This window comes from Gadus macrocephalus, chromosome 10, assembly GCF_031168955.1.
Source record: "Gadus macrocephalus chromosome 10, ASM3116895v1".
In the NCBI taxonomy this organism is placed as follows: Eukaryota; Metazoa; Chordata; class Actinopteri; order Gadiformes; family Gadidae; genus Gadus; species Gadus macrocephalus.
The window spans coordinates 20972919-20985867 of NC_082391.1; the positions used below are offsets into that span (position 1 = coordinate 20972919).

At 43.8% G+C, this 12949-nt stretch overlaps 2 protein-coding genes across 3 annotated transcripts; both read right to left on the minus strand.

Annotated features, from left to right (window-relative positions):
• Positions 1-851: 851 nt before the first annotated feature.
• b4galt7 (xylosylprotein beta 1,4-galactosyltransferase, polypeptide 7 (galactosyltransferase I)) lies at positions 852-8389 on the minus strand. Of its 2 annotated transcripts, XM_060063183.1 has the most exons (7): positions 7148-8389; positions 6933-6980; positions 5859-6215; positions 5233-5458; positions 4597-4680; positions 4206-4310; positions 852-2455 (listed from the first exon to the last, which is right to left on the minus strand). In XM_060063183.1, exons 1-7 carry the CDS (start codon positions 7198-7200, stop codon positions 2300-2302), a joined length of 1029 nt encoding a protein of 342 aa, XP_059919166.1. In that variant the 5' UTR covers positions 7201-8389; the 3' UTR covers positions 852-2299. The 2 variants fall into 2 exon arrangements, with proteins under 2 accessions (XP_059919166.1, XP_059919168.1); XM_060063185.1 differs by lacking the exon at positions 6933-6980 and having other exon boundaries at positions 7148-7748.
• Positions 8390-8545: 156 nt separating this feature from the next.
• Positions 8546-12911, minus strand: LOC132466139 (transmembrane emp24 domain-containing protein 9-like). The gene is made up of 5 exons (XM_060063187.1): positions 12728-12911; positions 11733-11833; positions 10854-10979; positions 10381-10527; positions 8546-10065 (listed from the first exon to the last, which is right to left on the minus strand). The coding sequence occupies exons 1-5, from the start codon at positions 12873-12875 to the stop codon at positions 9916-9918; spliced, it is 672 nt and encodes a 223-aa protein (XP_059919170.1). The 5' UTR covers positions 12876-12911; the 3' UTR covers positions 8546-9915.
• Positions 12912-12949: the final 38 nt, after the last annotated feature.

Here is a 12949-nt window from a genome sequence, read left to right on the forward strand (position 1 = left end):
AAACGTGATCTCGGTGCGCCTGGGAACCCGAGTCCTGTGTGTAGAAAACCTTCATTAGCCGGTCTTCACTTCACAGGGTCATTAGACGACAGACACCTGGGATTACAGGCTAACTGGCTTTAAACGCCCATGGTTTATCCCCTAATGTGCCCAACTAAATCCCGCTCATCAATCACACCGCGCGGCAAAAACACCCCTATCTCCCGCGCCGAGTCCGCGGGATCTCAGCGGGCCACACATTCCAGGTCACTCCAAAGGGTTGCGGGGCTGGCAGAGAAACACCGCGAAGGCTACAACACAACCTTTGCCGGGAGAATAATGCGCAATATTCCCTAGGGAGAAACCCAAATGTCTTATTAAACATCGTTTGTATGAATCATTAAAGCACGTTTAGTCAAATGTAGCCTGCACGAACACGCGATTAGTGACATGCGCATGCGTCCTCGTGGGAGATAAAAATGATCACATCGTTGAAGGCTTGATCCCAAAACTTAATTGCCTCAACACATTAGGCCTACGACATTACCGATGGGGTATTTTACTACAAAATATATAATAAGCTATGTTGTGGACCCAGCAGTCACTCGTTTACGGCTGTTTTATAACTCAATTCAAAGTAAAACAATTCATTGGTTAAGACCGCCAACGCCGACATCACTTAGCATTTTACTGTTGCCAAGTGTAAGAAGTTGGTGGAGCCTTCTGTAAATTATGGTATTTAAAAACTGGAGCCCGATTGTTCACACACACACACACACACACACACACACACACACACACACACACACACACACACACACACACACACACACACACACACACACACACACAAATAGATAAAACAACATGAGTGGACTCTGAAGTATTTTATAAATACATTCCAGTATTCCATCTTACCTTCCCAATAGCGTACCCATCACTTGCACTTTAGCACCATCAGCTTCCCGTTTCTATCCTGTAGTACCCTTAGTATTAACATAACCATTCAAATCACCAGTTATTCAACAACACATTAAATACCAAATGTTTTGCTTTAACCTAAACCCTAATGTTCTGTCGTACATGCGCCGAATACAAGGCAGATGGTGGTGGTTTGAACCACGTCACACCAGGCAGCTCAAGACAGGTTGTTCCAGCAGGGAACCGTAAAAAAAACGCTGTGGGACAAACTGACGCACAGAAGAAAGCTGGAGAAGACAGTTGTCAGCTTGCATGTTCTTTTAAGTCTCCCTGTATTAAGTATTTTTTCATTGATAATGAGGCCTCAAGGCTCAGAGTTATCCATCAGAAGTCGTCAGCGACAAACTTTATGAAATACACTATGCAAAAACACAGAGTTGTCTGGCCTGATGTCTGGAATACTGTATGGTGATGAACAAAATCAACCGACAAATGGGTTACATTTAGGCTCGGCATATTTACAAGTAAAAGTACAAACCGCAGCGTGTTCTCCTGTTTGTGTCCGTTTAGATATCCGTCAACATGCTGGCTTCATGGCAGGTCAAATGTCAGATGACTTGCCCGAGATCTGGCATGCATTTGCACTAACTAACAAAATAAAAAATGAAACAGCAAAACCGTATAAAGCATGTCATGTGCGAGCACACCTGAGGCACGCAGCAGTGCTGATCACATCCTCCCCGTTCGGTTTGGTTCTGCTCGTAAAAGGTACCATGCCAACAGCCAGTCTATCATGGTTCTGGCGTCCGGGCCGATTCGAGATGCTGCATGGTTGGGTCAGCATAGTTCAGGTCCTGGGAAGACTCTGGGTTTTCAGAGAAACGCCTTGGAACGACCGTAACCAGGGTACCGAGAGGTCCATCTTTGGTGCACATCCAACCAAACCCAACAGTTCTGTTTGCGTTTCAAGAATACTCCAGTCTAGTCGTCTAGCGTTGGGTGAATGCAGGACTTTTCCCCGCAAATGATCGAGCCCTGTTCTGCAGACGAGGGAGTTTGTTTAAAGCACAGGGGAGTGTTCCGGCACTGCTCCCATGGGCTGTGCGAGATGGTCCTGGAAGTTTGTAGGCAGAGGCTACAAACCCCCCCCCTGCCCTGAGAAACACTCCTTCCAACAGTGCAGACCCACATACAAGAGGAACTGTTGCTGGAAGCCAGTGCTGCTGTAGTCCAGACCCACTGCTGAAGGACCGCATTTGAAGGACCGATAAATGAAAAACATTGACTTTTTAGCAGGCCGCAACAAGCTTGTTGTGGGTCTACTCTGTCCTCCATGTTCTGCTGGGTGTGTGTGTGTGGGTGGGGGGGGTTGTTCTAGGTGGTTCTGACTAGGTTCTTTCTAGGCCATGAGGCACCAGGGTGTGAGGTTCTGGTCGCAATCCAGCTTGGTGTTGACGATGGTGCAGGGGGCTCCACTGATGGTCACCTCCTGTCTGGAGTCCACCTGGTACAGCAGGTTGGTCAGCCCCCCCTCGGGGTCCACCTTAAACTGCTCCTGGGGGGGGGTAGAGGGAGCAGAGGGAGGAGGGGGAGAGACAGTGAGAGAGAACGACACAAGAGACGCACCGACAGGTGTTTCCCAACATTGGGACAAGTCACATCCTTTAGTGACATTTTAAAGATCCAATATCATGCTTTTTTTAGGGTTAATAATTGCATTTGGAGGTGCTACAGGAATAGGGTTACATGCCTGTATGTTAAAATACCCCTTATTATTCTCATACTTTTCATTTCTGCAAAACCAAGTTCAGCAGCTTTCTAAAACGTTCTGTTTTGTATAATGATTAAAGAAATACTTAACCGGTGGAGACATGAATCTGTATTGAAAGAGCTGTATTAATTTAGCCGATTAGTAACATAAATTTCAATTTTTTTTGCCTTGCCGTATTCAGTCACTGCTAGGAGAGGAGAGGTGTGTGTGTGTGTGTGTGTGTGTGTGTGTGTGTGTGTGTGTGTGTGTGTGTGTGTGTGTGTGTGTGTGTGTGTGTGTGTGTGTGTGTGTGTGTGTGTGTGTGTGTGTGTGTGTGTGTGTGTGTGTGTGTGTGTGTGTGTGTGTGTGTTGAGGGCGGCAAAAGCGTTGGGGGCGCCCCCTGGTGGCGGCCTTAATTAATGAAATTAACGAGTAATAGGGGTGGGCAAAATAATCTATTCTTCGATTAATCACAATTCTCTCTAGAACGATTCCGTCTCGATGCAGATAATTAATAATCTGCATCTAGTTCACCAGAGGGAGGATTTTAGCAATTTTTTAATTATTTAATTTATCTTCCGTGCGTATTGGCCAATCGGATTTGTCTTGACACGATTGCGATTCAGCCTACGCATAGAATGCACGTAAACTCACAGCCAGACACAAGAAGTCCTTCTAAAAGAAAAGAAAAGAAAGAAAAGAAAACTGAACCCTATTTTTTTTGTAATGCAAGCTGCATTGTTCATAGAAAGTTGTGTGTGTGTGTGTGTGTGTGTGTGTGTGTGTGTGTGTGTGTGTGTGTGTGTGTGTGTGTGTGTGTGTGTGTGTGTGTGTGTGTGTGTGTGTGTGTGTGTGTGTGTGTGTGTGTGTGTGTGTGTGTGTGTGTGTGTGTCTAGCTGCGCTTACATGGACACTTCTGATCCGATTAGAGTTCTAAACAGAATTGATCTATTCCTATCATGCAATCCGAATGTACTGTATGGATGGCAAAGTGGTAAGCGTATGTCCGTATGTCTCTCGGTTGAAAAATGTATTGGTTACGTGTGTGAAAAACAACTGAAAGTAGTAGAAGGGACTGGCTGCATCCGTCATTACACGAAACGGTGATATTGACGACCCCCTTGATACGTTTTTACGAAAAAATGAGAAAATAAAATGGCAAATTTATAATGTAATAATAATATGAACGGTGATATTGACAGTGTCAATATTTGACAGTGTCAATATTTGACAGTATTTATTTGACAGTGTCAATATCAACGTTGCTGAAATGCAGAAGTCGCGGGGGCGGGGGGGGGGGGGTCAACTTGACCCCCCCCCCCGCGACTTCTGCATTTCAGCAACGCCCACTGCACGTCACACTATTACAGAAGTAATAGTGAAAGCTTGAGAATACTCGCCCCTGGCTCGGCCTCATAAATCCCCACTAATCCCTCGGGAGTGTGGTGCAATGTGCAGACTTGATGTTATGGGCAGATTGAGACATGAAGTGGGTTGAAGCAGGATTTCCAGGTGTAAAGATGGGGCAGCAGGCCGCTGCTATGAAGAGGGGCACCTGTTTCTGCGAGGCGATCCGCTTCTGGTCTCTCTTCCTCCAGGCCGGATCATGGATGTGTCTGAAGGTCTTGTAGGCTGTTGTGATTCCGCTGGGCCTGAACAACTGACCAGGGACAGACAAAACCATTTGAAAACCAATTCTTAATTTTATTTTGTTTTTTTTACTACTTCACATTTATTTGATCAGGATTTTAAATGCATTTGAAGAGAGAAAGGAAAGTCAGGTACAGAAGAGAGGGAAGAACATGCATCATAAGACGGCAGGTGGGATTTATGACTGATGAGATAAAATATCTTCATTTGAATACGAATGATTGGATGAGCATATAGTTAAATAACCATCAATGCGTGGCTTCATTCAAACCAATAAAATCAAAAAGGGGTTTTACCTGCAACCCAGCCTTCCTCAGTCTTCGGTAGAACTCGTCATCCTCTCTCCCCCATCCCCAGAAGCGGTTCGACATGCCGTTACACTAGGGGAACAGAATACGCGTTACGCTTTGATGGCGCTCGTGTGACCACGTTCTAGCAGTAGCATGTTATCACAGTAACTTGCTTAACATTCTTACTGGGGATGCACCGAATATTCGGCCACCGAAAATGTTCGGCCGAAAATGGCCCAAATCATAATTTTCGGTTACGGCCGATGGAGTAAAGAGGCCGAAAATAATACACCGAACATATTTATTTTTGATTAAAAAATAATAATAATAATTGTTTTACTCATTTATTTAAAAGGTACATTGTTCTTAAAATCTTGCAATAAGGTCTGCTGGAATGTTAGAAAACGTTCAGTATTAAATAAATATTTTGTATCAAATTTGTAATTTATTTTTAAAAGCAAGTCAAAAAAGTTTATAAAGGACATTTAATTGTTTGATTTATGCAATGGTGAAAAATTAAAGCAAAACAAATGAAAAACAGCAAAAGCCACATTCGGTATTGGGTTTCGGCTTTCGGCCAACTGTTTCAGTATATTCGGTTTCGGCCAAGAATTTACATTTCTGTGCATTCCTAATTCTCACCATGTTGTAGTGCTTCTTGGTGAGCAGCAGAATGCCCCCCACGTAGGTTTTGTAGTGATAGAGCGGGTGGAGCTCCGGGGAGGCCACGTGGAAGGGGCCCTCCTCGGGGAAGCCGTAGTCCAGGGCCGGGTTGAGCGGCAGCAGGTCCACGTCGTGCATGGCCAGGTAGTCTGTGTCGTTACCGCTCTCCGTGTAGCCCACGTTGATCAGGGATGCACGGTTGAACCTGAGAAAAGTCGGACAAGCTTTAGATGCGTTGACAGAACTCACCGTCAATCCACTGAGTCGGATTTATACTTGGCTGCCTTCACAGGAGGCTGTGATGCGTTACTTCACCTTTTTCCAAATATGAGGACTTTGTAACGGTGTGTAGATGGAAAAGTATATTTGATGCCAAAATAGAACCAGACAAAAGGGACTTCATATTTATATCAGTGACTGTAAAACGAGTCGGGTAAGACGATTGTAAAAATGCATTGCCAAAGGGTGAAGACAGCATGTATGACTATATGACTGTTTTTGTTTTTTTACAGTCGAGGTTGAGTATGGTTGCGAGCACAGGAGAACACACAAGCTCAGCTGGGCAGGCTTCGATGGAGGTGAATCACCAATACACACGAGCTCACCTGTAGTGGTCCACCTGGTTGATCACGAAGATGCGATGACGGATCTTCTTCTTGTTGAGAAAGGCGTGCATGAAGGGAACGAAGACCAGCAGCTCCTCAAAGCGCTCTCTGAAGGGGATGATCAGGGCCAGCTTGTGAGGTCCCCAGCTGGGGTCATCCACAGAGGCAGCGGCGGCCCCCTGGGTCTCCGGCGGACAGGGCTGCTGCTGATGGGAGGAGCGAGCGACGGCCATCGCGCCACTGCTGATGTAGGACATGTCCCCTGAGCAGCTGAGCTGGAGCAGGATGAGGGAGACGAGCCCTAAGACCATGCAGAGCCCAAACAGTTTGTAGACCGTAAACTTCCCAGAGAGGAACCTTGGGGAAAAAACAAACAGGGGGACCTTTAAATACTACTTATTTCATAAAAACTGTTTGGGGAGAGTCAGATATCTTTAACGGTTGTTGAGTCCGATATCTTTAACGGTTGTTGTGTCAATAATGCAGTTAGCAGTGTTTGATCCAAGTTCTTCCAAAATGCAAATTTTATATATTGTACCAACAATATCAGATCAACAGATTTTATGTAAGGAGATTTAAGGACGTTGAGTTATGAGTATTCACCAATACAGGTACAATGGTTCAGTTAAAAGCATTCAAGAAAATAATATTATTTAATAAAATAGATATGCAAAAAGTTTCCCCAAGAAACTAGGCCATAAACGATTATGTTAGATTCAAATGCGTGTTTGTTAAAATAATGTCACATTTGCATGCAGCAAAAGTAAATAATTGCCTTGACACAAAACAAGTAATTTGGGCTTAGGCTAGTGAGTACAAGTTGCAGACTACGTAACTAAATATTAGTCTCTCATATGCCTCTGGGCTGAGGAATTTATCAGCAAGCACATAGCCAATCCTGGCATAAAGAGGTCATATTTCTGTCTACTACTGTGTAACTAGCTGCAAGAGTCACTCAACTGGATTTCGTATAGCACTTCCATGCCAGTCAGTAAGTCACTGCAAACTCAGCAGTTCCTTGTACAATGAACTGAGAGGTCCATTCACAGCCACAGAAACACGCGGTTTACTCACTCAGAGAGCCAATTCTTCTCTGGAAGAGGCTGTCTGGGGATCTCATTTCTTGTGTGGTCGAGGAAGGCGTTATGTGGATGGTTTTAAGTAATGTAGTCTCATGAAAACCATAGTACATTCAATACATACGAATAACGATAGGTTCGGTTAAGCAATACATTAAGCAGATCTACATATATTTTTCAGGAAACCTAGACAAAAAACGAAGTTCTTACCTTCTTTCCTCTTTGAAGTAGAGAACAGGCTTCCTCCTCGATGAATACATCATTTTCAAACTCAAACTTAGCTTAGTTCAGGGTATTCCTCAGAAATTGGTTCTAGTACTGGAGGTTCGGTCAGCCCGACCCAATACACATAATGTCAGTCTCTCATCTTGATAATTTCGGTTAAGTAGAGACTCTCTTTCGGACAATTAAAAAAGCGGTTTGCAAAACAAGCATCGTTCGTGACAATCATGTCGTTGCAGACGAAAAAATGTATCCGTGTGCGATTTAGAGGAACTCAAAACAAATGTGGACACCCTTGTAGTCCTTTCCATCTTCTACAGCTTGTGTGTTTGCTCTCTGGCGTCACTCAGCCGATACTGTACACGTAGCATAGCGCTGCTAGATGGACGCTAGACGGACCACATAGCGTCGCTTCCCTCCAAGACAACGCTTTGAGATGGTTTATTTTAAGTTTTTCATTTAGAAAAATCGACAGTCCTGAAAAAATATATATATTTTGAGGATATTCGCAGTCGTGTTAAAGCCATATAAGTATTAAGGTACGCTCGTTTAATCATTCCCGATCGAACAGGTCGACTAAATAAAGGTTCCTACTCTCAGTTCAACAGCCATTATAGGCGGAAATACCGGTACATTCAGAATGAATTATAAAATACAATATAAGTAATAAGTACTGCATGATCACATGAGTCTCACCTTAATATATCATCTCTTTATTTTCAATCGAAGTTGAAAGCTCTGTGACAAAAACACTTCTGCCCCGAGGCTGGAGGGCAATCACATAAACAAAATAATTATCCATTTGTACATTCTAATATGCTTTAGCCACAGCTTAAGTTTTGGACCACTATGGTTTATGATGGTATCTTCTAAATACAAATATCTGTTAAACAAATAAAACATGGTCTCTGGTATAACACAAGTTCAATATTAATAGTATAAAAAGATTGTATGTCTGGTCGTATAAAATGTAAAGGTTTCATATAACTTCTTGTTTTATACTAGAAATACCAAATCGAAATGATGAGCCAATAAGCCTTCAAAATGGCTTCAGACATCCTAAAGTGTATAGTCTTGAACGATGACGGCATTCTCCTCAGACCCACAGGTTTCTGTTAGGGGGTGAGGGCTGTGGAGCAAGGCATCCAACCACTGGGCAATGTATCGAGCACCCCAAAGAGCGCTGCAGAATGTGAATTCGATCTGTTCGTTCTGATGATACTATTAACTATTCTGTGGAATAATTGTAATTTTTCATAACAAACCCTATTGCTTTTGTCTATTTAGTAGCAGGATTCAAGTTAAAAAGACCACCGTTTAGATTTCATCAAGCCACAGGCTGAACAAACACGCAACCATGTGTGCCTAGACCACACTGCGGACACATTTAATTAACTTTGTTTTTTATTAGTAGACTCATGAATAAAAAAAACAACATTCTGATCAGTAAATTAATCTAGGATAGTTTAGATGATTCCAAGAACCCAGGAAAGCCCACGCCTAGACAGTTAGAAACACACATTCAATTATGGCCAGATAACGCAAGGCTGACATAACATACAACTTAAAAATATTTATCCTCATCATCAGGTGGTCTTTCAGCGAGATGGGTTTATTCAATAAATGCAACCGGCATATGCAGTCCAACACAAAGTCAGTGGAAATTCAGCTTCAAGTGACAGTTGGAAGATGTTTTAATAGGTTCCTGACCGCAGTGCTGAAAACACTCACACTGGAGTTTCCTAATTTACCAAATTAATAAATGAAGGATAAAACAAATAAAACCCATTTCAGGTTAGATCAAATACCCGTAGGTATTATGATCTGCATTTCCCCCCACCTCTTCAATACAGAATGTTCTGTGCGATAGCAATATCAGTAATATAATTCTGAACTACGATCAGTGAACACCAGAAACAGTTGCAGTAGATACAAATTGCACCCATGTTTCTGTAGCTATTATTGGGGAAACCAATTGCATTTGCCAAAGACTCCCACCTGACGGGGACCAACCCGGCTCCATGTCTTCCCTCCAGAGCATGGGGGATCTCTATTGGCCAGTAACAGGACATGTAATCAACTACGAAAAGAGTAGTGGAAAAGAAAAACAAATGAATGCTTAATGTGTTTTAAATGGGTAGAGTACCCTGGTAGGTCGGTTGGCTTTAAAACCCAGTGTTGAAAAATTATAGTTTGTGTCAAAAAGAAGAAAAAAGAAATATGTAATGCACAAGCTGGGGTTTGTGCCCATCCAGAAAAAAATTTTATATGTGGAATTTAGATTGTCCAAATCCAAGACAGCAGAGCATTATTTTAAGGGCTGCGGGTTGATAAAAATAGTTAAATAAATAAAGAAAAGCCTCTACCCGGTTGGTCAAAAACATGAGGGACATCTTAACAGTCAGGACGGTAAGGAAAACAAAAACAAAGACAACGTAGTCTATGACAAGACCCCCTAAAGCCAACCAAACCGCAGAGATGGATTTGTCCGTGTAGTTGCCAACTATTCACCCTTCATCTCCAGCATCCGAGTGTGTGTGTGTGTGTGTGTGTGTGTGTGTGTGTGTGTGTGTGTGTGTGTGTGTGTGTGGTTCAGAGGGGGGGGGGGGTGGGAGGCCATCAGTACTGAAATCGTTCACTTCACCCACTTAACAAAAAAGCGCGCACACACACACACACACACACACACACCCCCACACACATGTTCAGGATCATAAACAACTTCACAGCCACCGCTGTCCCCAGGACCAGAGCATTTACACCAGCTTCTTGGCCTCGAAGAAGCTCTTGAGATGCCTCATCTGCCAGAAGCCGATGGCCACCAGGATGAGGGTCTGGACGATGGACCACCACAGCACCCGCTGGTTGGTACTCTCACTCGTCTGCCTGAAGCGCTCCTCCCGGTACTGGAACACAGACGCAACATGACGTCAATCCCCTCGGTGCGCGCCTGTTATTGCATCTCCACTCCTACCACTCCGATTGGGTCATGGAAGAACTATTCTGTATTTGTGCTCGTGGTCTCATAATTTGCCTCACTCGACGTAGCACACAGAATAAAGAATTAATCGAACCGCCAACAAAATCAGGTCATATCGTCGCTCAAATCGACGATAGCATGCACACAGATAAAAGCTCAAGATATTATATATATAGAGTCCCTCAAACATTTCGAATTTAAGACAACCCCCCCCCCCCCACCCACACCCCCATATACTGACCCTTTGGTAGTTCTGCTCCTTCTGGATCTGATCCACCTGCTCTACCAGCTGTCGGACGCGGAGCTGCAGTTCCGTCAGCTTGTCCTTGGCAGCGATCTCAGCGTAGTTGTTGGTGTGTTCGCCCACCTGGATGTCGAGATGCACCCGCTGTACACAGAACACAGAGCGAGAGCCAATCAAAGGAAAGCTAGAGGGTGGGACTTTAAAGCAGAGTACCCAGATTGCTTGTTAAAAAAAACTGTAACCTGGATAAAGTTCGAAAAATATTATCGGATCATTTTGAGTAGATTGAAAATTTGTAGGAGAAATAAACTTTTCTCCAAGCTGAAAGAACATTTAAAATAATGAAAGGGATGCAGCTTTCTCAAGGTTAACTACAGGCTTCAGACCCCGGTCATTGGGGTTGGAACCCATAGACTTCCAGTGCAGACCAGTCAAACGTCCTTACCACTAGAATACAACCCGGTACCTACCAGCATGCCTCCTGCAAACAGGGCGAACTTGGAGGAGTTGGAGTGCAGGCAGATCTGGTGCTCTCCAGGAGTGTGCGACGTGAAGGTGAAGCGTCCCTCGGAGCCGTACTGACGCGACAGGATCACCTGGGACACACACACACACAAACACACATGTACTACCCTGGCTACCAGCGATAACAGGGCTCACGTTTGAACCACAGGTGTGTGATAGGGATCAGTCAATACAAGCCATTTCAAAAACCGACCCTACTAGCGAGTGTCGGTCCACCCAGATGTATGATGAATAGAATGGCCTACCAGCCTACCTAGTGGAATCTGCTTGCTGGTAGGCTGATCTTTCCATCATACATCTTGGTAGACAGACACTCCAATGTAGGCAGTTTTCTGATTTCAGTAAGCACATTCAGTTTCTACAGCTTCGTCTTGACCAAATTCCTACCAATCAGGACCTCTAACCTAACCAGAAGAAAACAGCATATGGTGGACTAACGGGCAATTGATTTGATTGATCTAGTACCAGAAAGCTTAACTTGTGTTTGCAATAAAAGACACACATAACAGTGAAGTGTTCCATACATCAAAAGTAGCTCAATTTAAAGTCATCAGGAAAACTGATACTTCGGGTCCCATGTACCTATACAATATTTCCACACAAAACATCACAATGCCATGATTTCTTCCCCCAGCTTTCCTCCCCAGGGTGATATCACTTTAGGGTAGAAGCAATTGGATACTTTTAACGGCTCCTTCGATTGCTAAAAAAATCACTATTTATCGACTCTGGGATCTGCTGCATTTCATTGTGTTTTCTGCATGTCCCTGATGTCTGTTTGCGATATAGACTGCTTCAGCTGTGTGTGGACTGTGGTGGAGTACCTTCTCATCGGGGTCTTTGACCTCCACGAACATCCCCAGGCCCTGAGTGGCAGGCAGGTACTCCTCCTTCTGCTTGTCATACAGCTGGGTTCTGTAGTTTCCTGCACACACACACACACACACACACACACACACACACACACACACACACACACACACACACACACACACGGTCAGAAGAGACTTGGGGATGCTGCTAGGCAAACCAAAAACACACTTAAGCAAAGCAGTTTGCTTATTTTATTCTTTGGATGTACTCGCATGATTCTTGCATTTTCTGGGTTGTGCCTTCATAATTTAATAGACATATTGTATGCAAGTCGCTTTGGAAAAAAGTGTCAGCTTAATGAATGTCTACACCTCACTTTACTTCCCTCAGTGGGTGAATAAAGGCAGGGTGCAGATGCAATTGAGAATGACCTGAGCAGTGGTTCACATCAAGGACGGTGACGGTGTACACCGACGCCAGGCATTGAAAGAGTGATGGGTATCTTGAAAGTAGTTCATGTTTGCAATATAAATATAAATATTCATGATTTCATTCATTATTGATTACTCAATGCTGTTCTTGCTCCATTTGAATTCATCCGTGACAATAATGATATAGTAAATATATCCATATCACACTGACAGTCTGCTGTGTGTGAAATATCCATGTTAATTACGTATTCGAGTAATAATATGCATGTGACATTCGTTTACTCAATACCTTCAACTCCTCCACTCACTACAACTGGACTGCATCTCAACCCGGACATACTTGTGTGACACTTGTGCTCTACATATGGCACTGCTAAATCACCTCTCCAACCACGACTTCCCCATAACTACGTTGATGGATGCGTTGTACTATATGTACCCTAGCAAAAAGCTTACCAAAGCGATGATTAAACATCTTTCATGTTGTTATGTATTCAACGCTACTTTCCATGCGATCTGCGAATAGTTGTCTACCCAGCTCAGGGCAAGCCGCAATCTAACTTGTAATCACTCACCAATAATCATTGTTTCGTCTGGAATTTCCTCTATAAAGCATTTCTTCTCGGTCTCCCCTATGTGAAAGTACAGTGCGGAAACGGCGCTGTAATATACACTTAAAAGTAATACTGAAAACACACACGACTGCATCTTAATGGCCACCATCTTGCTCTGCCGGGAGAGTTGTCGTCTGAGTCTGCGCGAAGTGATCAATGCCACGTAACCCCATCGCTTTAACC